The 25,906-nt window shown below is 41.0% G+C and overlaps 1 protein-coding gene across 3 annotated transcripts in view; it reads left to right on the forward strand.

Annotated features, from left to right (window-relative positions):
- The window catches only part of slc6a2 (solute carrier family 6 member 2), a 167,448-nt gene that overhangs the window by 76,324 nt on the left and 65,218 nt on the right, over positions 1-25,906 (forward strand). For all 3 annotated transcript variants that reach the window (XM_048605752.1, XM_048605753.1, XM_048605754.1), the window contains exon 6: positions 15,559-15,662. In XM_048605752.1, the coding sequence (XP_048461709.1) occupies positions 15,559-15,662 (104 nt within the window). The remainder of the gene's footprint in view (positions 1-15,558; positions 15,663-25,906) is intronic.

Below are 25,906 nucleotides of genomic sequence, written 5' to 3' on the forward strand. Positions count from 1 at the left end.
AATAGGTCAGTGGGAATGGTAGGGCGGATAGGTGAGAAAGAAAATGGACAGGTTGTGTCAGGTCAAGGAGGCAGGGATGAGAGGGAAAGTTGGACATGGGGTGGGGAGATTTTAAAACTGGTGAATTCTACGTTGAGGCCATTGGGCTGTAGGCTTCCAAGGCGGAATATGAGGTGTTGCTCCTCCAGCTTGCTTGTGGCGTCATTGTGACCCTGGAGGAGGACCAGGATGGACATGTCACTAAGGGAGTGGGAGGTGAAATTAAAATGGTTGGTGACCGGAAGGCGTTGTTGATTATAGCATACAGAGCGCAGATGCTGGGCAAAACAGTCACCGAGTCTGCGTTTGGTCTCACCGAAGTAGAGGAGACCACATCGAGAGCAACGGATACAGTGGACCAGGTTGGAGGACATACAGGTGAACCCCTATTGGATTTGGAAAGATTGTTTGGGGCCTTGAACGGAGGTAAGAGGGAAGGTGTAGGGACAAGTGTAGCACTGCCTGCAGTTGCAGGGAAAGGTGCTGAGTGTGGTGGGATTATTGGGGAGTGTGGAGCGGATGAGGGATTTGTGGGGTGAGCGGTCCATACACAAGGCAGATAGGAGTGGGGGACGGAAATATCTCTGTGGTGGTGGGGCCAGATTGCAGGTGGCGAAAGTGGCAGAGGATGATGTGCTGGTGCAGAGGTTGGGTGGGGTGGTATGTGAGGACCAGGGGGACTCTGTCCTTATTTTTGTTGGGGGGAAGGAGTTTGAAGGCAGAAGTGTTGGTAATGCAAAAGATGCGGTTGAGAGTATTATGAATCACTGGAGAGGGGGAATGTTACAGTCCTTGAAGTAGGAGGACATCAGGGATGTCCAGGAGTGGTAAGCTCCATCTTGGGAGCAGATGCACCAGAGGCGGAGGAATTGGGAATATGGGATCGCATTCTTGCAGGAGAGTGGTTGATAGGAGGCGTAATCAAGGCAGCTAAAGGAGTCATTGGTGTTGAAATAGATGTCAGTGCTGAGATGGTTACTGGAGATGGAGACAGAGAGGTCCAAGAAGGGGAAGGAGGTGTTGGAGATGGTCCAGGTGAACTTGAGGTTGGGGTGAAAGGTGTTAGTAACGTTGATGAACTGTTCGAGCTACTCATGGGAGCATGAGGCAGTGCCGATACAGTCGTCAATGTAGCGCAGGAAGAAGTGAGGGATGGTGCCAGTGGGACTGTTCCAGGTATCCTGTGAAGAGGTTAGGCATAGCTCAGACTCATGCGGGTGCCCATGGCCATTCCTTTAGTTTGTAGGAAGTGGGAGGAATTAAAGAAAAAGTCAATGAGGATAAGGACAAGTTCTGTTAAGTGATGAATGTGTTGGTGGAGGACGATTGGTTGGGCCTACAGGAGAGGAAGAAACAGAAGGCAGAGAGACTGAATGTCCATGGTGAAGATGAGGTGTTGGGGGCTGGGGAATTGAAAATCTTGGAGGAGGTGGAGAGCATGTATAGTGTCCCAGACATAGGTAGGGACTCCTGAACCGGGTGGGGGCGTGTGGGGAGGTAACCAAGTTGAGGTAAGCGGAGATAAGTTCAGTGGGGCAGGAACAGGCAGAGACAATGGGTCGGCCAGGGCAGTTGGGTTTATGGATTTTGGGAAGGAGATAGAAACAGGCAGTGCAGGGTTCGGGAACGATGAGATTGGAGGCTGTAGGTGGGAGGTCTCCTGAGGTATTGATGGTCTGGGAATTGATGGTTTTGTGATCAGGGTGGGGTCATAATCAAGGGGGCGGTAGGAGGAGGTGCTGGAGAGTTGGCACCTGGCCTCCATGATGTAGAGGTCAGTACACCATACCACCACTGTGCCCCTCCCCCCTTATCAGTGGGTCTGATGGTGAGGTTGCGGTTGGAGCGGAGTGCTGCACGTTCTGTGGGGGAGAGGTTGGAGTGAGTGAGAGGGGTGGAAAGATGAAGGTGATCAATGTTGTAATGGTAGTTGGAGATGAAGAGATCAAGGGAGGGTGGGAGGCCGTGGGGTGGTGCCCAGGGGGATGGGGTTTGTTGGAGCCTGGAGAAGAGGTCTGCAGAGGGTGGGCTGGACTCCCAGTCAAAGAAATAGGTGCGGGGGTGGAGGCAAAGTGTGAAGAGTTTGACATATAGGAATTCGTTCTACAGAATTCATTGATATGTGGGCGCCGGGGAATGAAGGTGAGATCTCTTCCTCCGCTACATTGATGACTGTATCAGCGCTGCCTCATTCTCCCATGATGAGGTTGAAGAGTTCATTAACTTTACTAACACCTTTCATCCCAACATCACGTTCACCTGGACCATCTGTCTCCATCTCCAGTAACCGATTCTGCACCGACATCTATTTCAAACCCACCAACTCCCATAGCTACCTTGACTACACCTCTTCTCGCTCACCCTCCTGTAAGAATGCGATTACACACTCCCAATTCCTCCCCTCCACCGCATCTACTCCCAGGATGGAGCATTCCACTCCCGGACATCCCAGACGTCCTCCTACTTCAAGGACTGTACTATGCCTGCTCCAGTGATTCGTAATGCCCTCAACAGCATCTCTTGCATTATCCACACTTCTGCACTCCAAACCCCCTCCCCCCAACAATAATAAGGACAGAGTCATCCTGATCCTCACATCCCACCCCACCAACCTCCAGCGCAGCATCCTCCACCATTTTCAACACCTGCAATCAGACCCCACCCCACCCCATCTTCCTTTCACAGGGACCGCTCACTCCACGACTCCCTCGTCTGCTCCACACTCCCCACCACACCCAGCTCCTTTCCCTGCAACCACAGCAGGTGCTACACCTGCCCTCTTACCTCCCAAACAATCTTTCCAAATCGGATAGGGATTCACCTGTATGTTCTCCAACCTGGTCCACTGTATCCGTTACTCCTGATGTGGTCTCTTCTACATCGGTGAGACCAAGCGCAGACTCGGTGACTGTTTTGCCCAGCATCTGCGCTCTGTATGCTATAATCAACAACACCTTCCGGTCACCAACCATTTTAATTTCACCTCCCACTCCCTTAGTGACATGTCCATCCTGGTCCTCCTCCAGGCTCACAATGACGCCACACATAAACTGGAGGAACAGCACCTCATATTCTGCCTCGGGGGCTTACAACCCAATGGCCTAAACATGGAATTCACTAGTTTTAAAATCTCTCTACCCCCGGCCTCATCCCATGTCCAACCCTCCCTCTCATCCCCACCTCCTTGACCTGACACAATCTGTCCATGTTCTTTCTCCCCTACCTGCCCCACTCTTCCCATGACCTATCTGCACAAAACTCTACCTGCATCCACCTATCAACATCCAACCTACTTTCCCCCAGCCCCACCCCGCTACCTCTATTTATTTCTGAGTTCCCTTCCCCCTCCCAGCCCTGATGAAGGGTGTAAACCCGAAACATCGACTTTCCTGCTCCCCTGATGCTGCCTGACCTGCTATGTTCCTCTGGCTCCACACTGTATTGACTCTGACTCCAGCATCTGCAGGTTCTTGCTATCTTAAGTAAAACCAGTAATTTAAGTGACAAGTCTAGTGTAGGAAGAAATATGAAGCAAGGCAAAGAAAGATTAGATCAATCGAGACAGGTAAGAAAATGACAAGTGAGAAAAATAAATGAAATGTGTTATATTTAAAACCTCAATAGGAAAGATTGAGATTGAGTTTTGCGACAGCAAACCTGTATTCAGTAATCAAAAGCAGAGAAACTCAAATTTACCATTAGATTCCTGACAGCCACTATTTTGATCAGAGCAGGAAATATGGCAGGTTACAACATGATGCACCCTCGGTGACATCACGTTCAGCCTTTGAAACACTTACCTCATTTGTGAATTTTCCTGAGCTTTCATTGAGGTAGTAGGGTCCTGAAGCCTATACCCATCAGGTCAGACAGTTCATGAACTTTGGGGCAAGTCTGTTGAATTTTTGTCAGGTGAGTTTAAAAGGTCTTGCCAATTTTAAATGTCATAATTAGATGCTACATGATACATCTTTAATGCAGTGATTGATTGTAGGCCTCTGTCTATGCAAGGTACTTAACTATTAAATTGATCAGCACCGTGTAAATGCTACTTTTTCCACTCCTCCTCTACATTCTGTTATATTGAGAATCAAATATTCTTGTGTGTTGTGTGCTGTGTGTTCTGTCCTTTAATTTTTACATTGATTTAAAGGCCAGATATCACTTGAACCTTAGAAAAAAAGACTTGAACAATTTCCTGGCTCCTTTTAAAATCCATCTGTTGAACCATTGAAAGAAGGAACAGATGTTCGTTGTTCGGGGAACTTCAAATACACAGTTGAATTGAGTTCTGGAGAATTTGCTTATACTGTTGTGCACCAGAGTACAATTATGGATGCTAGACATAATTTCAAACCTTACTAAGGAATTTTGCTCTACAGGGGTTGTTCACACAGCTATGAATACACCTGTGACCTTTGCTTTGATAATGACTTTATAAGCTATTCATAGGACTAAGATGTTTTTCGATGACTGCCCGATAGACTTAAAAGCACTTAAAAGGAGAGTGTTTTTTTAAGGGGGTGTTTGAATGTCTGTGTATTTGATGGTTTTTTGAGCATGTAAGAGAAACAGCCTAGTTAATCTGGTTTTAATAGATGAGTCTTTATTTCACGGGCATTTCAAAGACTCTTCAGCATAGTTACATAGGACTCGTGCATTCTGTCCATAGAGAGATATTGAGTGAGTAGATATGGAGACAGATTTTGGATGATGAATCTGGGCTACAGGGAAGCCTTTGGATAATTGAGGAACATGGGATATGGAGATGGTGTGGGTGACAACTAGAGAAGCTAATAGTTACCCACAGCATAGGACTGATGTCCCAGTGAATGAAGGCAGTGCTTCTAACTCGCCAGGCTTGACATTCACCCCACTCTGTTCTCACCTAGGGCCTGGTTTGGTAGGTGATGGCTCTGAATCCGTCCTGTCTTCACATTCTGACAACTGATTTCTGAACCTTCCAGGAAAAATCTGTCACTTTCTGTGCGCACTTAAAACAGCTAACGTCCAGTGCCAAGGAGATTGATCGGCAGCAATTACAAACTACTATGTCAGTAAATTAGTACGTTCATTTGTAATGACAGGACCTAATTGTCTGTGACAAGTTTAATAGGCAATTAATGGACAAATACAGCAAGTTCTTCTATTAAAACAAAACATGTGAGCTGAAAGGACAAGTTGCTATTTTCACAAAGCAAAAGTAACAGAGGCAGCAACTTTTGGATTTTCGTGGTTAGGCACACATCTGTTTCTTGTATGAAGTTGCTGTACCTGTTGCTATTAGTTTGCCACTGTTGTGAAAGCAAATTCTGGCCTCATTTGCTTTGGTAAGAACATTTATGAAAGGTAAACAGCAATTTAAAAAATACTAACTTCAGACATTGAATTATACTGACACACTTCATTGTCCATCCTATTAATAGTTACACACATGATTTTGCTCCTATGTCACTTGGTATTTCGTAAGATTTTCCAAACTGTGAATATCGTTACAAAAGTAAAAGACTTACTGACACTTCAAGAGTGCAGCTGGTTTTGCTTTGCCAATGTTCCAAATATTCCTAAGCAGTTTCCTCCCTTGCCTTTGGATGTAGGAATACCTCTTTAACCAAGGCCAAAAAAGAAAAAGATAGCCTTGCCAGCCAGAGTAGTACTGATCTTACAAATGGCTCATCGAGGCAACACCGCACTGATAAAATAACCAAACAACTTGTTCTAAACACAGTTTACATTTGGAAATCAGTTTCTGAAGCTCAGAGGCAGGAATATATTCAACTTAGCTGTACCAAGCGAGAAAGCTTGCATTGTAGGTTCATGCTGAAAGGCATTACGACAAGGTGATCTTATGTTTACATACTGGCAACCTTAATACTCAATAGTATCATTAACAAGTATATTTTTAAACTTAAATATGAATAAAGTATACACTGGCAATTCAGCAAAGTCACAGCCCAGGAGAAACCTTCAATACAAGGATCTGAAGAAAAATATCATAAATAAAATGATTGTGTATTTCCAGCAGTTTCTGATTTAATGTCAGACTTTCATTTTAAACTTTGTCAAATGAAATACACAAAGCAGCTCAGTTGGTAGAAAACCATTATAAAGACAGGAGCAGTTTTAATGCCCATTCTATCTATTTCACTGTCAACAGTTTTATAAAGCATTTTGTCTAAGACAAGACAAGAGCGGGGGAATGGTGTCTTGACCAGATAAACTTTGACAGAATCTGCCTTCAGGTAATCTCTTCAAAAGATCAATTCAGTAAAAAAAAAGCTTTAAAAAAATAACCCCAGCTCATTTCAGCTCAGAGATAACAAACTAGCAACTAATGGAAACAAGATTAATTTCAATGTAAATGACTTGACAGTCTGCAATAACACAGGACTAGTTTGTGGAAATGCCCCAAAATTACAAATCATTAATGTAAAATTCTGATTATGCTTCATAATTATTATACCATAATTATTATTTGTGTCATGCCGAAATGAATTACGAAACCTGAATATCGATCAAATCACAACTCAGTTCATTTATAACATTTTAATTTACTACTAAGTACTAAATCATTTGTGATTATCCCACTTGATATAGCAAAATTTAGCATAATATCACATTATTATGTAACATTCACATCAGAAATGGAAGATTAAAAATTACTGTGGAGGAGCTTGTGATATCTTACGTGTTTTTGTGTATGTTTCCCAGGACAGATTTATTGTGGAGTTACTACCTAGTCTGAATGTGTTTTTGATTGCATTTTTGAGATTGTGCCACATTCTTCATAAATAGTTACCAGGATTAATACTTTGAGTAATTCTGGACAACATGGTGTGCTGTACAGTATTGCTGTGTGATTTGCTCTCTGCATTGTACAACTGGACAGCATGTTGCTGTCAGCTGAGCATGGTCGGTGGCAAAGGCAGGATTTATTTTTTAAAGACATTGAAAAGGTAATCTGTTCTTGTTCAATAAGCATGATGTCTCAACTCTTTAGTATTTTTGGAAATGCCTTCGCATCTTTTGCAAAGCCTGTAAATTCTATGTATAGTATGAAGACCAAATGTGTTTACAGTGGTGGCCTAATTGAGGTTTTGTCCACGTTTAACATAAGTTTTCTAGTTAATATTAATTCAAACATAATTGCTTCTGTTACTGTAACAATTTAAATGAATAAAAACCAAAAAATCTTCAGACAAATGTTGTAAACAATCAAGTTCCTATGTGCTGCTAATCTTTCAACATCTTTGTTAATATTCACTTCAATAACCTGGATATTGCAATCAGTGTTGAATGAACAGTGCTCACTACTTAGACTGCACAGACCTTCCATGGGCTTTTGTGTGGCAATTTACAGCTACACAAGACTATTTATAATTCAGTATCCTTTAAAGGGAACTCTGGTTTCTTAGAATCCCTACAGTGTGGAAACAGGCCCTTCAACCCACCAAGTCCACACCGACCCTCAGAGCATCCCACCCAGAACCATTCCCCTATAACCCACCTAATCTACACATCCCTGAACACTACAGGCAATTTAGCATGTCCAATCCACCTAGCGTGCACATCTTTGGACTGTGGGAGGAAACCAGAGTACCTGGAGGAAACCCACTCAGACATGGGGAGAATGTCCAAACTCCACACAGACAGTCGCCCAAGGGTGGATTTGAACCCAGGTCCCTGGCGCTGTGAGGCAGCAGTGCTAACCACTGAGCCACCGTGGTTTATATGAGCAAGGAATGCAACAGTGAGGATTTTCAACAAACTGGTTGGATGAATCCATATTGAGGCATTCTGCACCTAAACTAACAAATACAATTTAGAATTTTAGTTGTCAAATTGTGTACGGCAAGTTAAATAAAAGGAGGGAAAGAAAGATGGAATGATGGGAGAGAGTAATCCAAGAAACAGAAAAATAAAGTTGAAAATAATAATTTTTTTTTAGAGAAATCTCCTGCAATAATTAAACTCTGGTGGAAAGAGATTTAGGCTTATAGTATTAGGGGACAGCAGGGTTGTCTGGTGATCATTATGACTTACAAAATTGTTAAAAATTTATTTAAAGCTGAATGCACCAGCTTTATCTTCTTCTGGTATTTTGGTGGGTAGCTAGCAGGTGAATGGAGTAGCCTAATGCCCTTACATGGATTTTAACACTGGAGTATTGCAGCTTCCAGAAGAGTAAAACTTACTGAGCAGCACCTTCTACACTGTGCTGTAAAATGTGCTTGTGTGTATGCTGGAAATTGTTGTTTTGGCATACTCCATAATAATGACAAATGATAATTTCACCATTATTCTTAATGTAAAATCTCGACCAACGTCCAAGTAAGCAGTTAAAGTTCAAGCCCAAGTGAATGATTTTCACTGCTTGAATTGTGGGATAACTGGTCAGAATGAACAGCTTTTGTTTCTGTCTATCAAATAATTTTAAAGCACATTCTTTCTCAAATGTTTGAAACTTCACGAGAAGTTTTGATCACTTGAATATTCACTTCACTTGCTGACGATAATACATAAAAACATAGCAATATGTCTAAATGTGATACACCTAATGGCACAATCTATGCCGCAAGTCAGTTAGAATTAATGTATCTGCAATATTTATGTTTGCATTAATTCTTCTAGGGAAAACAGCATTTTAAGTGGTTACACTAGATGATAGTAGGCATGTTGTCCAGTGATGCAGCCGTGGTTATCTTGCTGCATTAGAAATTATAGCTAACTTGCGATGATGTCACCTTGAAATAATCTTCTTAGACTGTTTCCATTCTCTGATTTTTGTTGCTATTGACAGGATGCCTCTGATATCTGAATAAGTCTTGTGCTGTCAGTGGGTCATATTTGATATGAGACATAAGTTTTACAATGAAAACTAGGCTTTAAGGTGATCATGAACCAAAATGTGGTTAAAATGTAGAACACACTCCATAAAAGTTTCTGAGGCTTAGATCAATTGAAACTTTTAAGAAAAAAATGTACTTTTGTTAGGTACGTTCTGGAACGGAGGTGGGTAAATGCAGAAAGAGACAGGTAATCTATTTTAACAGAGGAACAGGTTCAATGGGCTGTATGGTCTACATGAGAGTTGTGAAAGCCAATTTTCAATACTCTGTATCAGAGGATTGATTTTTTAAAATTGATTACATAAGTCACAATGCCTCACACTTAAGGCCATTTAAGGGATAATAAGATTACATCAATAAACTTGAGTCTCTATATTTTTCTCCCATGTGTTGGAAACTATATGGATGAATGCCACAATGATGTACTGCATCTTTTTGCAGGACGCTGTGATCCCAGAAAGAATAAAACTTTCTAAGCTTTCTGAAGGCCTCCTGTACAGAGGTGGCACACTGGTATTAAATGATACTTCCATTGGCTGACAACACAAGTGAAAGGGAGACAATAATCTTCTGCTGAGCTACGTTTTAGAATAAAATAGTGTAGGGTGGGCTGTAGATGATGCAAAGCACACCAGTTTGGAAGCACTATGCAAAGGAATACATTTTTTATTCATCCACAGCAATTGTGGGCATTTCTAGCTAACCCAGTATTTATTGCCCATCCTTAATTTTGGATAAGGTGGTGGTGATCGACTTTCTTGAACTGCTGCAGTTTTTAGGCTCTATGGGCACCCACAGTGCAGGTTGGAAAGGAGTTCCAGAATTTTGACCCAGAAATAGATCCGAGTCAGGGTAGTGTGTGGCTTGGAAGGGAACTTCAGGTCATGGCATTCCCATGCATCAGCTGCCCTTCTTGTTCAAGGTGGTAGAGGTCACAGATTTGATTAAAGAGGTCTTAGTGAGTTACTGCGGTGTATCTTATAAGTGGTGATGCTGCTCCCACTGTGTTGATGATGGATAAATGAATGTTGAATGTGGTGGATCAGAGGAAAATCAAGCAGGCTGCTTCACCTTGGATAGTGTTGAGCTTCTTGCATATTAACTGAACTGCATCCATCCAGGAAAGTATTCCATTGCACCCCGATGTGTGCATTGTAGTTGGTGGACAAGCATCAAGAATACAGGAGATGAGTTACCCACTGCAGAATCCTTGGTCTCTGGCCTGTCCTAGTAACCAAGGTATTTATGTGGCTAGTACAGTTTGGGTTCTGGTCAATGGTAAGCCTTAGGAATTTAATAGTGTGGACTTCTGATATGGTAAAGTCATTGTGGTCAATGGTAAGCCTTAGGAATTTAATAGTGTGGACTTCTGATATGGTAAAGTCATTGTGGGTCAAGTGGTGATGGTTAGATTGTTTCATGTTTAAGATGGTTATTGCCTGGTACTTGTGGGCCCAAATCTTGTCCAGGTCTTGCTGACTACAGATTTGGGCTGCTTCCATTTCTGAGGAGTGTCAAATGTGCTGACCATCCCCATTTCTCTCCTCGTAATGAAGGAAAGTTCAGTAAAAGAGCAGCAGAAGAGTCTTGGATCTAGGATATTAAAGAATTTCTGCTCTTTAATGTTCATGCACATACATGTTGCTTACTACACTGAAACATAAAGAGTGGGTGAAAACTGAGACTAAATCTAACCTATTCTAGTAACTAGTGCTGTTGATCTATAATGCTATGATGCAGCATGCCTCCGTATAGACTGGATATCTGCACCTTTGTGCTTTGTACATAATCAACAATTTTCATATGATGTCTTTCCAAAGAGAAGTACTGAATCAAATTTCAACACCAATTCTTTTGGATAATGGCGTGTAAAATTATTGAATAGAACAAATACAGGTTGCACTTTGGAACTGAGTCAATAAAGGAGAGATCAGGGCAGATGAATAACCATGAGAAGAAGAAGGTTTAGAGAAGTAAGGAAGAATGGTAAAAAGACAAAAGTTAAGGGGTGGAAATCTCGAGTTGAGGACCAAGGCATGGCCATTAAAGATGGAACTATTAAAGCTGTAGAAATAACAGTGACCAAAATTGGATTGGTAGAAAGATCTCAAAGGCTTGAAGAGCTTGAAAACGTTATGCAGATGTGAAATAATGTAGCCAAGAAGAAATTTTTAAATAAAAATGAAGATTCTAAAATGGTAGAATGATATATTTCAAGCATAAGTATTTTAAGTGAGAGTCACTATTGGATAATGTCACAGTTAAAAGTCAACAGTCTTGGTGATGGAGTGGGCATGTGGTTGGAAGCTCATCTTGAGGTCAAACAGATCAAGGGTACACAAAGTCTGACTGAACTCCAAACAGTTGCCATGGAAGAGAAGGAAAATTGTGGTCAAAGAACAAAGATTGTTGGAAGGACCAAAAGACAATAGTTTTGATCTTCCCAATATTCCCATGACCTGAGTAGAAAAAATCAAAGTTAACACTGCTGTCATTCTGAGAGAATACTGTACTTTCTTTGGAGAAGATTTTAAACAGCCCGTCCTCTTAGTAAAACATCACAACCCTGTTTCAACAAAGTGCAGGGAAGCATCCCTGTTGTCTTGGCCAATATCTACCCCTTGATCAACATCTCAAAAACAGATCATCTGGTTATCATCACATCTGTCTTTCTGGAAACTTGCTGTCTGCATATTGAAAGTTGAACTTACCAAGTCATAACAGTGATTACACTTTAAAAGCACTTCATTGGCTGTAAAGTGCTTTGGCATGTCCAGTGGTCATGAAAGATACAAATAAATAAACTATTTTTCTTTTTACTTTCACTAATTGGTTCTGGAGATTGTGGCCAGTTTTGAGGGTGGGGCTGACTTCTAAAACCATGTTTTCTTTTTTAAACAACGTTCAAGATAGTGAAGCTCAAATTATGTCTATGGTCATTTGTACTTAAAAGTCCTTGACCCTTTACATTAGTTTGACCAGTTTTTGGCAACTTGCAACAGTAAAATCAACAAACAGAAATTCAAGCCAATAAGTTGTTGTATGAATGATGAGTGGAGAAATTAATGAGACAGACTGCTGTACAATGTCCATAGTCCAGATTTCACTCGTGATTGCCTTTGCCAGAATAATGTTGTTATCTATTACGGTCCAAGATGGTTGAATCTGTTACTTTTTCACTTTGTTTGACTTGATGAACCTTGGCATTGTCTCAATTGAGGCAGCGTCCTGCTGGCTGTATAATTCTTGCCAAAACTTGAAAAGAAGGCACTAACCCCTTCTACAATCAGTGTGCTAACAATTAGGGTCATCACGTGAAGGCCTGGAGGTTCATCTGCAGAAGTTGACCAAATTGGCTGTGATTGCTTTTGTTTGACAGTTTGCGTCTTGGCAACATATTGAAAATTGCTTCATCTGGGCAATGTCATGAACGAGTCACGCTGTACTAGTGATACATTGATGAAAGAGGAGGAACAAGAGAACAGCGTGTTATGGAATAACTCCTAAGCATCTGGTCTTTGTAACATAGCTTGTTGATGTTTTCAGCCTGTAATAGTAATCTATAGCACACGAGATTTTAAACATAAATCAGCTGTTGGTTCATTAAACTTGAAGGCAAACGGATGTTGTATCTTGCTCTTAATATACAATAATTTCAGTTTAAACACTGGTTCAGTTAAAAGCCTTGCATAATCGCTAAAGTATAACCTGTTCGTTATGTACACAGAACTTGTAATGCAATCCATCTGTCTGATTTATCAAGTTAAAAGGTAGCCCCAAGGCCTAAATTGTCATCAATATTTACTCCTAAAACATAGGGCTGCATTTTGCTCGAGAGTATTTGCAAGTCAGGCCATTTCGTGGTTCATAAATTGCACTCCTTACTGATTTGCAACATTGCCTGGGACTTTTTTCCCCTTTTCCCCACGTTTCAGGTTCATAGTGCAGTTTGTAAGCTGTGATCCTATTGAAGAATGAGTGCAGGTGCAGAGGGGTCTGTTACGGAGGCCCGCTTTGGTCTTGCCAACATCAGTGCAACTCTTAACATTGTTTAAAGATCCTCCCTCCCCAAAACCTCATCCATCACACCCCACACCTGCCACTCCATCTATCCTCCACAGGCACTCGTCCTGCATCCAATACATACAGTCTTCAGAAGACATGCAAAGGAAAATATTTTGCATTTCTTGGGATAAAGAACAAACCACTCATTCCCTAAAAGCAGCCTCCATCAAACACATTATCATTAACATTGAAAATGACTGCATTAAAAACATCTCCTTTATAATATAACTCAACAGTGACATTTTGAGGGTATGAGGAAAAAGGAAGTTATTTTAGAATACCAATGATTCCTCAGCAGGGTCTCCACTTTCTTTGTAAACTCTCGAACCTGGTGTGCTTTTAATGAGCCTTCAAAACCTAACAGCACTGGATGAAAAGGGTGAGAGGAAATGAGGAACGCACCCCCAACCATGGTTCAAACCCTATGCATTCCCGACCCACAGAAGGACCAGGGTTGGGAATGAGGAGGAAAATTAGGTTTCCGGAAAAGAAATTTGATATGTGGCTGTTAGAGCGTTGGCATATGCCTCTGCACTCAAATGAACCTTTGGTCTCTACCATCTAACCCTATTTTGAAGCATTTGGTCTCATACAATTAGGTGGGGTAAACTGATGATAAGCACCAGTCTCTAGACTCAATCATTTTCAATATTTCCATTGTCCAGAGAAATAATTTTTATTTAGGAAGTGGTTTGTTTTGTATCTCTTCAATAATCAGAATCATAAAACCTGAGTGTAGCATCTTGAGCTATAGTAGTGGAGTGGTATTGTTACTGTATTTGGTGGGCCCTCAGCAGCAGGCTGCAATTAGAGGCAAGTGGGGGAGAGGGTACATCAACATGGAGGGCTCCTCTTTCCAGTCTTTTCAAAGTTTAAAAATAAAAAGTCATCTCTTCAGGTAGGCCATTGAAATGTGTGTGGGTGTGGGTGGGGTGTGGGTGGGTGTGGGCGGGGGTGTGTGTGGGTGTGTGTGTGAGAGAGAGAGTCAGGAAGGGTGCAGATGGTAGATGTAATAAGTCAGTGGTTCCTGATTTTGATACTTATTTTTCCCATATTTCCAGCCAACTAATATGGAATAGGCAAGAAACCTGGCTTCGTACACACATACAATAAAATTGTTCTTTTGGAATGTGAATCACTTTATAAAATATCATCTGATTTGAACAGACTTCAGTCAATCTTCCAGTTTGCTGTTAATCAAATCCAATAGGATAGCCAAGCTTATAATAGATAATGATTTGTGCTATATTACAGATAACATCCATCTATATTTCTGGACTTGTAGTGTCTAGTGTACAATTGTTTGGGCTTCTTCTAAATGTTTCTTTGGTTTAAAGTCATGAATTAATCAGTTCCCTCCCCTGCTGCTCACTTGGATTGAATCTGATGGTGCACAATCTTGATGACCTGTTTTGATCCTGAGTTCTGCTTTGATTTTGGTATTTGTCACCACAACTATTGAATTCCATTTGTGCAATCCTGACAGCTTCCACCACTACATCACCCTGACCTTTTTCCACCTTCAAACCCAACATCACATAGCGAACTCTACACTACATAAATTCCAATTTGTCTAAAATTCTGCGTCTTATTCTTTGTCACGTCCTGATGCTGTATCTGCACTGCTGTCACTAACCTCAGTGGTTCCACACATCTAAATACATCAAAGTCTAAAATCTCACCTTTGTTTATAAACATTCCTCTTTATTTCTTCAATTATCCCTCAGTGATTCTTTGCTTTCCAAACTTTTGCACCCTTTGAATTTCTCTTCCTTCTGATTCACCTTTGGCTTTCATCCGTATATGAACATTCACATATTGGAGCTTTTCCTCTGAAACTCTGTTATTTTTCTGCATCTTTTTCCATCTCAAAAGCGTCTGTGAAACCTGCCTCACTGAACACATTCAGTTACCTCCTGTAAGTCTTCTCTCTTGGCTCCTAAATGACAGTTCCTTTCTGGAAAATGCCTTGCATACTTCATTTAATTATTTTCTTAAGTACTCATTAAGATGAGGGGGAGTAGAAGACTTTAATGTCTAGCAGCACATATTACACAGCCAGGTGTAAAATCAAGCTCCCTAGATTATACCCGCAAGAGTTTGGGCTCATCCCCAACGACAGAGCAGCACCCTCTATAGGAACAATATGACACTTGTTTGTTTTCGAATTTTCTAAATCCATGAACTTTTCATTATGTCTAACTAATTTCGCATTTGGCCGTTATAACCATTAAATAGGAAATAAGGGGAGGAATTAAATGCAAGGCCAGACGTGAGCTGCCAGTTTCTAACTTGCTGATCATCTTGTATCCTCTGACATATTTTACCAGGTTCAATGTAAATAATTGTTTGCACTTGAACAAAAATGAAGCAATTGGTGATGTTGATCAGCAATAAAATGTTGTCATCTCAAACAGAATGGCATTGCTGAAAAAGTGTAAACATTGACAATAATAAAGAGTTTGAAATGATATTTAAAAGATTCACATGAAAAAGATTAAATATCGCTGAAAGAACAATGTACAGTTTCTCTTTGCATGTGGAATGCTCATAAAATGTTCTCTGGCCTTGATGAATGAAAAGCACTTTTCCCTCATCTCTGCAGGTCTGGATTGATGCAGCAACTCAGATCTTTTATTCCCTTGGTGCTGGATTTGGAGTTATAATTGCATTTGCCAGTTATAACAAATTTGATAACAACTGCTACCGGTAAGGCTCAGAATATTCTTACAAAAAGTAACTGTGGGTCACAGCAATTTCTTGCACCTTGGGTTTCTACTTGATATATGCATAGAATGTTTCCTGTCCTTTGGTTCTTTCTTTATTTTTCGCTTCTACAATCTGAATTTAAGACAGATTATCCACATAGTCAAAGGTGAAAACTGAAAAAATACTAATCTGTGCACACACAACGTGTTATGCCCAAAGTTTGTTTATCTCAATACTTCAGTTGCTTAGTAGTTAAGTCATGCACATTACTCATTGTGAAGAATTGTGAAATTTTCTTGTTCAATTCATGGAACACAAAATATAAACACCCAAAAAAATTCATTAGACCTGTGAAGGAAATCCTGTAGATTATTTGTAGATGTGTTTGAATAACGTTACAGCTGAGGTTGGAGGAATTCAACCCCTCTCTCTCTAGTTTCACCTTTTCAGTGGTCAATATATATATTTAAATGCTTTATTCAGTTGCTATTTTATGGCCAATTATATATTTTATCTATATTAGGTTTAGAATAAAAAGATTTCCTTAATAAACAACAAAATGATTCGTTTATTATAAAAAAGAGACTTGTTCGATGAAAAGTTGACTGATAAATAGTTTGAAATATGAAATTCTAAATATTTCCCCTTCTAAATACTGACCACTAAATTTGCACATGCAAATAAAAGAAAATGAAAGAACATTGTCAGCAAACATTAATTTTGAAGAAAAAAGACACTTTGGCTAACAATTGGTAGTTTTTGAAGAAAAAACAGATATTCTATGAAATGTTCCAGGAGGCTTTCAGCCAGTGTCCTGACACATGTAAACAGGTGTTTGCATGAAAACAGCTGGCAGTTGTCTCTGGGACCTTTGCAGAGACACATCCTCCAGAAATCTTTGAGACAAACTCTTTCAGAGAACGGCTGGATTTGTTTATACACTGAACCCTCAAAAAGGTTTTCTCAGAAAGGCGGAGAATGAACTGGGGAGCTTCTTCCTCTCTCTCTGCAGATTGTTGGGAATTTAGTTGGGGCACAATATCAAATAGCCATCGCTGTCGATGGTCACAAACTTATAGGTGATTCCCAGTAAATCCAGCAGGTAGCAATCTTGGTTTAAACCATGTTATTTCCAATAGGTGGTTTTCCAGTAACCTGTCTTTAAAATTATAAGACATCTTCTCAGCTCTCCAAATTAACTACTGTGCACAATCTTTTGAACATGAATCCACAAAAAAAGTAAAGAATCTTCATAACAATACAAATACAACATTAGTTCCTCTTTCATACTTATATGTCTGTTTATATGTTTACACAAATATGTATATTAACATAAGATACTAGCCCCTCACCTGCAAACGTTGAATTGTTCGTAATCCCTTAAAAGATGCAGAACTTTTATGATGGCTGTTGTGTCCTTTTATTCATTTGACAGTGAAAAGATTATATAAAACATGGTTTTAGGTCGAAAGATAAACTACTTTTAATGCAAAAAATGCGTCAGCTTTTTCTTTTGTCCAAATTTTACGTGTTAATTTTTGACTTAAATGACCCAGACAGTAGAAACTAATATTATTTAATCTTGTACAGGATCTTTTGCTGGCAATAGTAGTTAATTGAGGGGTGCAGTGTCCGTGGCAGTATCAGTACTCCCTTTCTGTTTCATGGCTGCATTCTGGAAATAAATCTCACTCAGAAATTGCAAAACAACCTTTATTCAATTGAATTCCATTTACGATTTATCCTGGTCGTAAGACTGCCTCAAGAATTGAAAGTTTACCTTGATATAGGTGGAATATTTTCTTTATCATGTCATAGGCTTAATTTGATTTGATTTGATTTATTATTGTCACATGTACTGAGATACAGGGAAAAATATTGTTTTACGAGCTAACCAGATAAATCATATCGTACATTAGTACATCAGGGTATGAGAACAGAATACAGAATATAGTGTTGCAGCTACAGAGAAGGTGTAGAGAAAGATCAACTGTAATATATGAGAGATCCGTTAATAAGTCTGATAACAGTGGAGAAGAAACTATTGCAACAAGTACAATGTGGACACTACTTCAAGGCTTTTTTCCCTCACAAATTTGCAAGTTGAATTCAAAAACTATATTCTTTTACTTTTTCCTTGTGTAACCTTTTAATAGACACCCATAATGCTTCAGAAACTACTTTGGTATCTGAGATAATCATTTGTTTTTATTTCAGTAACCTGTGATTTTTTTTTAAAAAAACACCCACTTGTATTCTAATGTGGGCATTGGTCAGCTCAGTTGCCTTGCAGATGGTTTGCAATGTGGAGTGACACCAGCTGCACTGGCTGAAGTTACCATGAAGTCTCACCTTCTCAACCTCGTCCCTCAGCTGATGTGCGGTGACCCTCGGGTTAAACCACCACCCGTCGTCTCTCTCTCTCTCTCTCTCAGGAGAGGGCAGCCCTATGGGGCTTTCATGACTTTACCTTCACATATTCAAATCTGAATGCTACATTGAGCTATATCTTGACTCTGCCATAGTGGAATTCAACCCAGAAAAGTGTGAGGTAATGCAGTTGCGAAGGGCTAACAAGGCAAGGGATTTCACTATGAATTGTAAGACCCTGGAAAATACTGAAGATCAGATGGACTTTGGTGTGCACATCCACAGCTTCATGAAGATAGTAGGGCAGTTAGATAAGATGGTTCAGAAGGCATATGGGATACTTGCCTTTCTTAGTCAAAGCACAGAATACAGCAACAAGGAGGTTACGTTGGTACTGTATAAAATGCTGGTTAGGTCACAACTGAAGTACTGGTCATAGCCAGGTCCGATCACCACATTCTTGGAAGGATGTGATTACACTAGAGAAGGTACGGAGGAGTTTTACCAGGATGCTGCCTGGACTGGAGGGTCTGAACTACAATGAAAGATTAGATAGGCTGGGGTTGTTTTCCTTAGAGCAGCAGAGGTTGAGAGGTGACCTGATACTGAGGTATAAGAAGGTGGGGGTAAGGATAGGGTGGAAAGGAAGGTACTTTTCTCAGTTGAGGGACCAATAACCAAGGGGCATAGCTTTTAAGGTAAAACATTAAAGGTTAAGAAGAGAGTTGAGAAAAATTTCTTTCTACTCTGAGGGTGATAGGAGTCTGGAACTCACTGTTTGAATGGATGGTTGAATCAGAAATGCTCAATGTTAAGAATATTTACATGCAAAACCATAGCCTCCAAAAGCTGGAAAATGGGATTAATATAATTATGTATTTACTGGATGGTGTGAACTCAATAGGCCAGATGATCTCCTCATGTGCTGGAAACATCTAATGAGTCGGAGATTATATTCAAATGAATATTGAACCATCAGGTGATACATTACAATGGTGCTTATCTTGGTAGTTAAGAATGTTTTGCATTTTACATCATCATATAACATGAAATGTGCACATTGTTTTTAACATCAATCATTGAAGTTTTGGGTGAATGACACATCCCATTGTTTAACATAGCACTACCAATCCTTACCTTTAACTTCGGTATACTCCAAAAATCTACGTTCAACACCTTTCTGTGCTTTGTCCAATCAATGCTGCGCTTTGGCAACATCATCCAAGAATGCACATCTGTTTTAACACTAACACACCGCACTCTATCTTGCCACTTCCCCTCTCAACTCCTCCACTGTCCGTCAATTGCCAGATTACTTTTCTGAGATCTAGTTAGGGATGAGCAGAAATTTCTTCCAATTAAGTCATTTGGATGATTTAAGCCATTGTTTTTGTTCCCTACCACAAATTCTATTTCCTAACCCCCAGTTTCATCCCATTGGTGGCAACAGTTGAAAGGTGAACCCAATTGTTCACTGTTGTATAAAGTTATGGTTCTGAAACTAGGGTTTAAACTAGTTTGGCAGGGGGTTGGGAACCGGAGCTACAGATCAGAGGGATGGGGTGGCCAGTGTACAGACAGATAGAGCAAGCAGAGAATCTGAGAGGAAGGATAAGCAGTTGATAGGGCAAAGTGGCAGTCAGTGCAACGGGGTGAGGTGTGTCTGCTTCAATGCAAGAAGTGTCAGGAATAAGGGTGACGAACTTAGAGCATGGATCAGTACTTGAAGCTACGATGTTGTGGCCATTACGGAGACTTGGAAATACGCAGGAGCAGGAATGGTTGTTGGATGTTCCAGGGTAAAGATGTTTCAAAAGAAATAGGGAGGGAGGTAAAAGAGGTGGGGGAGTGGCATTGCTAATCAGGGATGGTATCACAGTTGCAGAAAGGGAGGTCGTCGAGGAGGGTTTCTCCACTGAGTCAGTATTGGTGGAAGTCAGGAACAGGAAAAGAACAGTCACTTTATTGGGAATTTTCTATAGACCCCCCAGTAGCAACAGAGACACTGAGGAACAGATTGGCAGACAGATTTTGGAAAGATGCAGAAGTAATAGGGTTGTTGTCATGGGTGACTTCAACATCCCTAATATAGACTGGAACCTCCTAAGTGCAAATAGTTTGGATGGAGCAGATTTTGTCAGGTGTGTCCAGGAAGGATTTCTGAATCAATATGTAGACAGGCCGACTAGAGGGGAGGCCATATTGGATTTGGTGCTTGGCAACGAACCAGGCCAGGTGTCAGATCTCTTGGTGGGAGAGCATTTTGGTGATCACAACTCCCTGACCTTTACTATAGTCATGGAGGGGGATAGGAGCAGACGGTATGGCAAAGTATTTAATTGGGGGAGGGGGAATTACAATGTTATTAGGCAAGAACTTTGGAGCACCAATTGGGATCAGATGTTCTCAGGGAAATGCACAACAGAAATGTGGAGGTTGTTTAGGGAGCAGTTGCTACAGGTACTGAGTAGGTTTGTCCCTCTGAGGCATGGAAGGAATGGTAAGGTGAAGGAACCTTGGATGACAAGACATGTGGAACAGCTAATCAAGAGGAGGAAGGAAACTTACTTAAGGTTGAGGAAGCAAGGATCGGACAGGGCTGTAGAGGCCTACAAGGTAGCCAGGAAGGAACTGAAGAATGAATTTAGGAGAGCTAGAAGAGGATATGAGAAAACCTTGGCGGGTAGGATCAAGGAAATCCCCAAGGCATTCTATGCTTATGTGAGGAACAAGAGGATGGCCCGAGTGAGGGTAGGGCCAATCGGGGATAATGGAGGGAACTTGTGTGCGGAGTCAGAGGAGGTAGGTCTGTAATGAATACTTTGCTTCAGTATTCACCAGTGAGAGGGACCTTGACGTTTGTGAGGACAACGTGAAACAGGCTGATATGCTCGAACAGGTTGATGTTGGGAAGGAGGATGTGCTAGAAATTTTGAAAAACATGAGGATAGATAAGTCCCCTGGGCCAGACGGGATATACCCAACGTTATATCGGGAAGCAAGGGAAGAGATTGCTGCCCCTTTGGCAATGATCTTTGCATCCTCACTGTCCACTGGAGTAGTACCAGAAGATTGGAGGGTGGCAAATATCATTCCCTTGTCTAAGAAAGGGAATAGGGATAATCTTGGAAATTGCAGACCGGTCAGTCTTACTTCTGTGGTGGCAAATTATTGGAGAGGATTCTGAGAGATAGTATTTATGATTATTTGGAAAAGCACAGTTTGCTTAGAAATAGACAGCATGGCTTTGTGAGGGGCAGGTCATGCCTCACAAGCCTTATTGAATTCTTTGAGGATGTGACAAACACATCAATGAAGGTAGAGCAGTGGATGTCATGTATATGGATTTTAGCGAGGCATTTGATAAGGTTCCACATGGTAGGCTCATTCAGAAAGTAAGGAAGCATGAGATTCAGGGAAATTTGGCTGTCTGGATACAAAACTGGCTGTGCAATAGAAGACAGAGGGTGGGAGTAGATGGAAAGTATTCAGCCTGGAGCTCGGTGACCAGTGGTGTTCTACAGGGATCTGTTCTGGGAACTCTGCTCTTTGTGATCTTTATAAATGACTTGGATGAGGAAGTGGAAGGGTGGATTAGTAAGTTTGCCGATGACACAAAGGTTGGTGGAGTTGTGGACAGCGTGGCGGGCTGTTGCAGGTTGCAATGGGACATTGACAGGATGCAGAGCTGGGCAAAGGAGTGGCAGATGGAATTCAACCCAGAAAAGCGTGAAGTGATTCGTTTTGGAAGGTCAAATTTGAATGCAGAATACAGGGTTAATGGCAGGATTCTCGGCAGTGTGGAGGATCAGAGGGATCTTGGGGTCCACGTCCATAGATCCCTCAAAGTTGCTACCTAAGTTGATACGGTTGTAAAGAAGGCGTATGGTGTGTTGGCTTTCATTGGCAGGGGAATTGAGTTTAAGAGCTGTGAGGTTATGCTGCAGCTCTATAAAACTTTGGTTAGACGACACTTGGAATATTGTGTTCAGTTCTGCTATAGGAAAGATGTGGAAGATTTAGAGAGGGTGCAGAGGAGATTTACCAGGATGCTGCCTGGACTGGAGGGCAGGTCTTGTGAGCAAAGGCTGAGGGAGCTAGGGCTTTTTTCATTGGAGCGAAGAAGGATGAGAGGTGACTTGATAGAGGTGTACAAGATGATGAGAAGCATAGATAGAGTGGATAGTCAGAGACTTTTTCCCAGGGTGGAAATGACTATTACGAGGGGACATAATTTTAAGGTGATTGGAGAAAGGTATAGGGGAGATGTCAGAGGTAGGTTCTTCACACAGAGAGTGGTGGGCATGTGGAATGCACTGCTGGTAGTGGTAGTGGAGTCAGATACTTTAGAGACTTTTAAGCGACTCTTGGATAGGCACATGGAGGATAGTAAAATGTGGGGTATGCAGGGTAGATTGATCTTAGTAGGATAATAGGTTGGTACAACATCGTGGGCTGAAGGGCCTGTATTGTGCTGTACTGTTCTATGTTCTATGTTCTATGAAAGATATAATGTTGAAGTTGAATTGGTTCCACTCATTCTGATAATATTGCACCGAGTCTTTGGGTGGAGACAGGGATTTCTACACAAGCCTTCACAAGGAGCAGATGTATTTGGAACAATACCTGAGAGTCTTTAGCAGTTTGCCTGACTGGTACTGTAACTATCATACAACAAATCAGCTTGTTAACTAAGATAAGAACCTTGCCTGTACACACCCAGCTACCCCTTCTCAATCTACCTTTTGTAGACCTGAGGTCATCCAAAACTTAGCTGTCTCTGTCTTGATTGCTATCAAGTCTCATTCATCCATGCTCATTGAGTTATGCTGACTCCCATTTAAAATTCCTATCCTATATTTCAAATCTCTCCATGACTTGCTGCCTCTAACCTCCAAGTCATCTGTATTTCTCCAATTCCAACCTATTGAACATCCCCCATTTAAGTCACTTTACCATTGTTAGTGATGCCTTCACCTGCCTAACCTCTAAGTTTTGACATTTCCTTTTTAAGCTTCTTCGCTTTTTTCATCCTTGAAGATGGTCCTGAAAGTTTACCTTTTTCACCAAACTCTAGGTCATTGGCCACAATATCTCATTAGGTAATTTCATTTGCTGTTAAATTTTGTTTGTTAGCACTCCTGTTAGGATCCATGGCACATCTTACTGCATTATAGGTGTTAATGAAAAATGCATGCATTTGTTTTGCATATTTTGTTTATTCTGCTTCAGATTTGACTAAGTAAATGAGGTGACTGCCCTGAATGTACATACTTTTGTTTGTTTTGTTATTATTTTAACTACATTTCCAATAAATTTAATTCATTTATGTCAATATCAACCTATGGCAAACACATTTTATAAAAGATCTAAAGTTACAACAGTTGTCCCCTTTATTGTAGACTTTGATATTCAAGTCTATTTCTGGGAATGGTATGTGTGTTATGAAATCAGTTCATATAAAACCATTTGATCAAAATTTAAACCTGAAGTTTAACTTAAGTTAACACCACATTTTCAAAAACACATTCCTGCGCAAAAGCCAAGCATGACAATTTAAGGAATATAATCTAAACATCTCCCATTTATGGAGAAGGTTGAACATCAATATTCCAGCAAAAAAAAAACAACTGGAGACATCCAGCATTTTCAGTCAATATGTAACTTTAAATCAATGAACCAGTAAACCTTTCTTGGTTATCATAAAGGGTCATTTCACAGAACAGCTCTGGTTTGCAAATTCCCTTCTTTCAAATGTACACATTTGATATGTAAATCTTATGTCTATGTCATAATAACAACTGTTTGTGTCAACTTATCATACCACAACCACTTTCTCCTTCCTAAAGAATCTATACAGAAGCTGTGCTGGTGGGCCAATGTCATTACAGCAGGATTATGACTCAGAGATGTTTTGTGATAAAATAGTTGATCTCCTGTAACATTGAGCATAAGGTGTCAATGTTCACTGCTGACTTCAGGTCAAGAAAGATTGTAAAGTATAAGAATAATGAGACACTGACACAGAGAACGATGGTGGGAGAGTACATTCAAGTAGAGAGTGAAATAGGGGAAGGAATATGAGACTGAAAAGGAAGAGGAAAGAAAGTAAAGATGAATAAGGGACCCGCAGGTAGTGCGGAGAAGAGTAATTTTAATTTCCAATGGGACGTAGCTGTCGCTGGCAAGGATTTGTTGCCCATCCCCAATTCCTCTTGATAAAGTCTTGATAAGCTGACTTCCTGTACCAAGTGGTTAAATACATGATGAGTAGGAGAAGTCAGGAGAGGACAGAGGGGACAGAGTAAAGAGATAGGAAGAGGATAATGGAGGAGGGAAGAATTAAAGCAAGACGAGGAGAGAGGGGAGAGAATTGAAGACAGGGGAAAAGGAAGGAAAATGGGGATGGCGGGAGCAAATGCAAGATAATTCTTCTCACTCAGTGATGTAATTATATGTGGATTTTTAAAAAATCTCTGTGCCAGGGATGCGAAGCATTCTGTCACTTTTAACTTTCCATTAGACCCAATTTCAAAATGAGTTCAGAGTAACAGGATGATGTTTAGGTGCCAGTTTCATCCTCACTGGGTCAAAGTTGTAATTGAAGGCCCTAACCTTATCCTTGGTTGGATGATGGAGAGGTCAGTGAAATAATGTACCTTTGTATTACGTGGAAGAAAGGGGAAAACTATAGTGTGGTCAAGTTTATTGTCAAGTTTGTGCCTATTGTGAGAAGAGAATGAATGCTTATGATGCAGTGATCAATTTAATTCCATTGCCTGTTGTCATCAATATTGTGCCACATCTCCAATGGCTCTACATACAACTAGCCAATCAACTGACACTTGTCAAGCACTTTATATAGAGACTTTCTCTCCACTTTCTCTGGTTGTACTGTAATATTGCAACGGGAGGCAAGATCAGATTTAGTATCATCAAACAAAGCCTTATGCATCGGCTTCATGTTCAGGATTCCTTCACTTTGTATTGGGCATTGAATGTAGATGAGCCAGTGAGTTGACTAAGCAGGGAGAAAACAGAGATACTATTGGATGACACCTGGTTATGCTTCAGAGATGAGATGGGTTGCCTATTTTTTTTCTCAAGTGGGAATAGACATGACAAGCATCTCTTGTATGGGTGACAAATGCAAACACTGGTGCTTAAACATCAATGGGATTGATAATTGCAGCATTACTCAAGAGTTCTACTGTGTAATACCTAAATATCAAGATGACATATGAATTGATGGGTGTGTAGGTTAAATCACACTTTCAGAAATCAGTAAGAGAAATTCAGTTTATAAAATACATTTTCACAGCTTCAACCAAACACGTAATTCTGCTCTAAGATAACAAGGTGTAGAGCTGGATGAACACAGCAGGCCAAGCAGCATCAGAGGAGCAGGAAAGCTGACGTTTCGGGTTGAGACCCTTCTTCAGAAATGGGGGAGGGTAAGGGGATTCTGAAATAAATAGGGAGAGAGGGGGAGGCAGATAGAAGATGGATAAAGGAGAAGATAGGTGGAGAGGAGACAGACAGGTCAAAGAGGCGGGGTTAGAGCCAGTAAAGGTGAGTGTCGGTGGGGAGTTAGGGAGGGGATAGGTCAGTCCAGGGAGGATGGATAGGTCAAGGAGGCGGGATGAGGTTAGTGGGTAAGAGATAGGGGTGGGGCTTGAGGTGGGAGGAATGGTTAGGGAGGTGGGGACGAGCTGGGCTGGTTTTGGAATGCGGTCGGGGAGGGGAGATTTTGAAGCTTGTGAAGTCCACATTGATTCCCTTGGGCTGTGGGGTTCCCAAGCGAAATATGAGATGCTGTTCCTGCAACCTTCGGGTGGCATCGTTGTGGCACTGCAGGAGGCCCAGGATGGACA

The sequence above is a fragment of the Rhincodon typus genome, chromosome 15 (assembly GCF_021869965.1).
Source record: "Rhincodon typus isolate 14 chromosome 15, sRhiTyp1.1, whole genome shotgun sequence".
NCBI lineage: Eukaryota > Metazoa > Chordata > Chondrichthyes > Orectolobiformes > Rhincodontidae > Rhincodon > Rhincodon typus.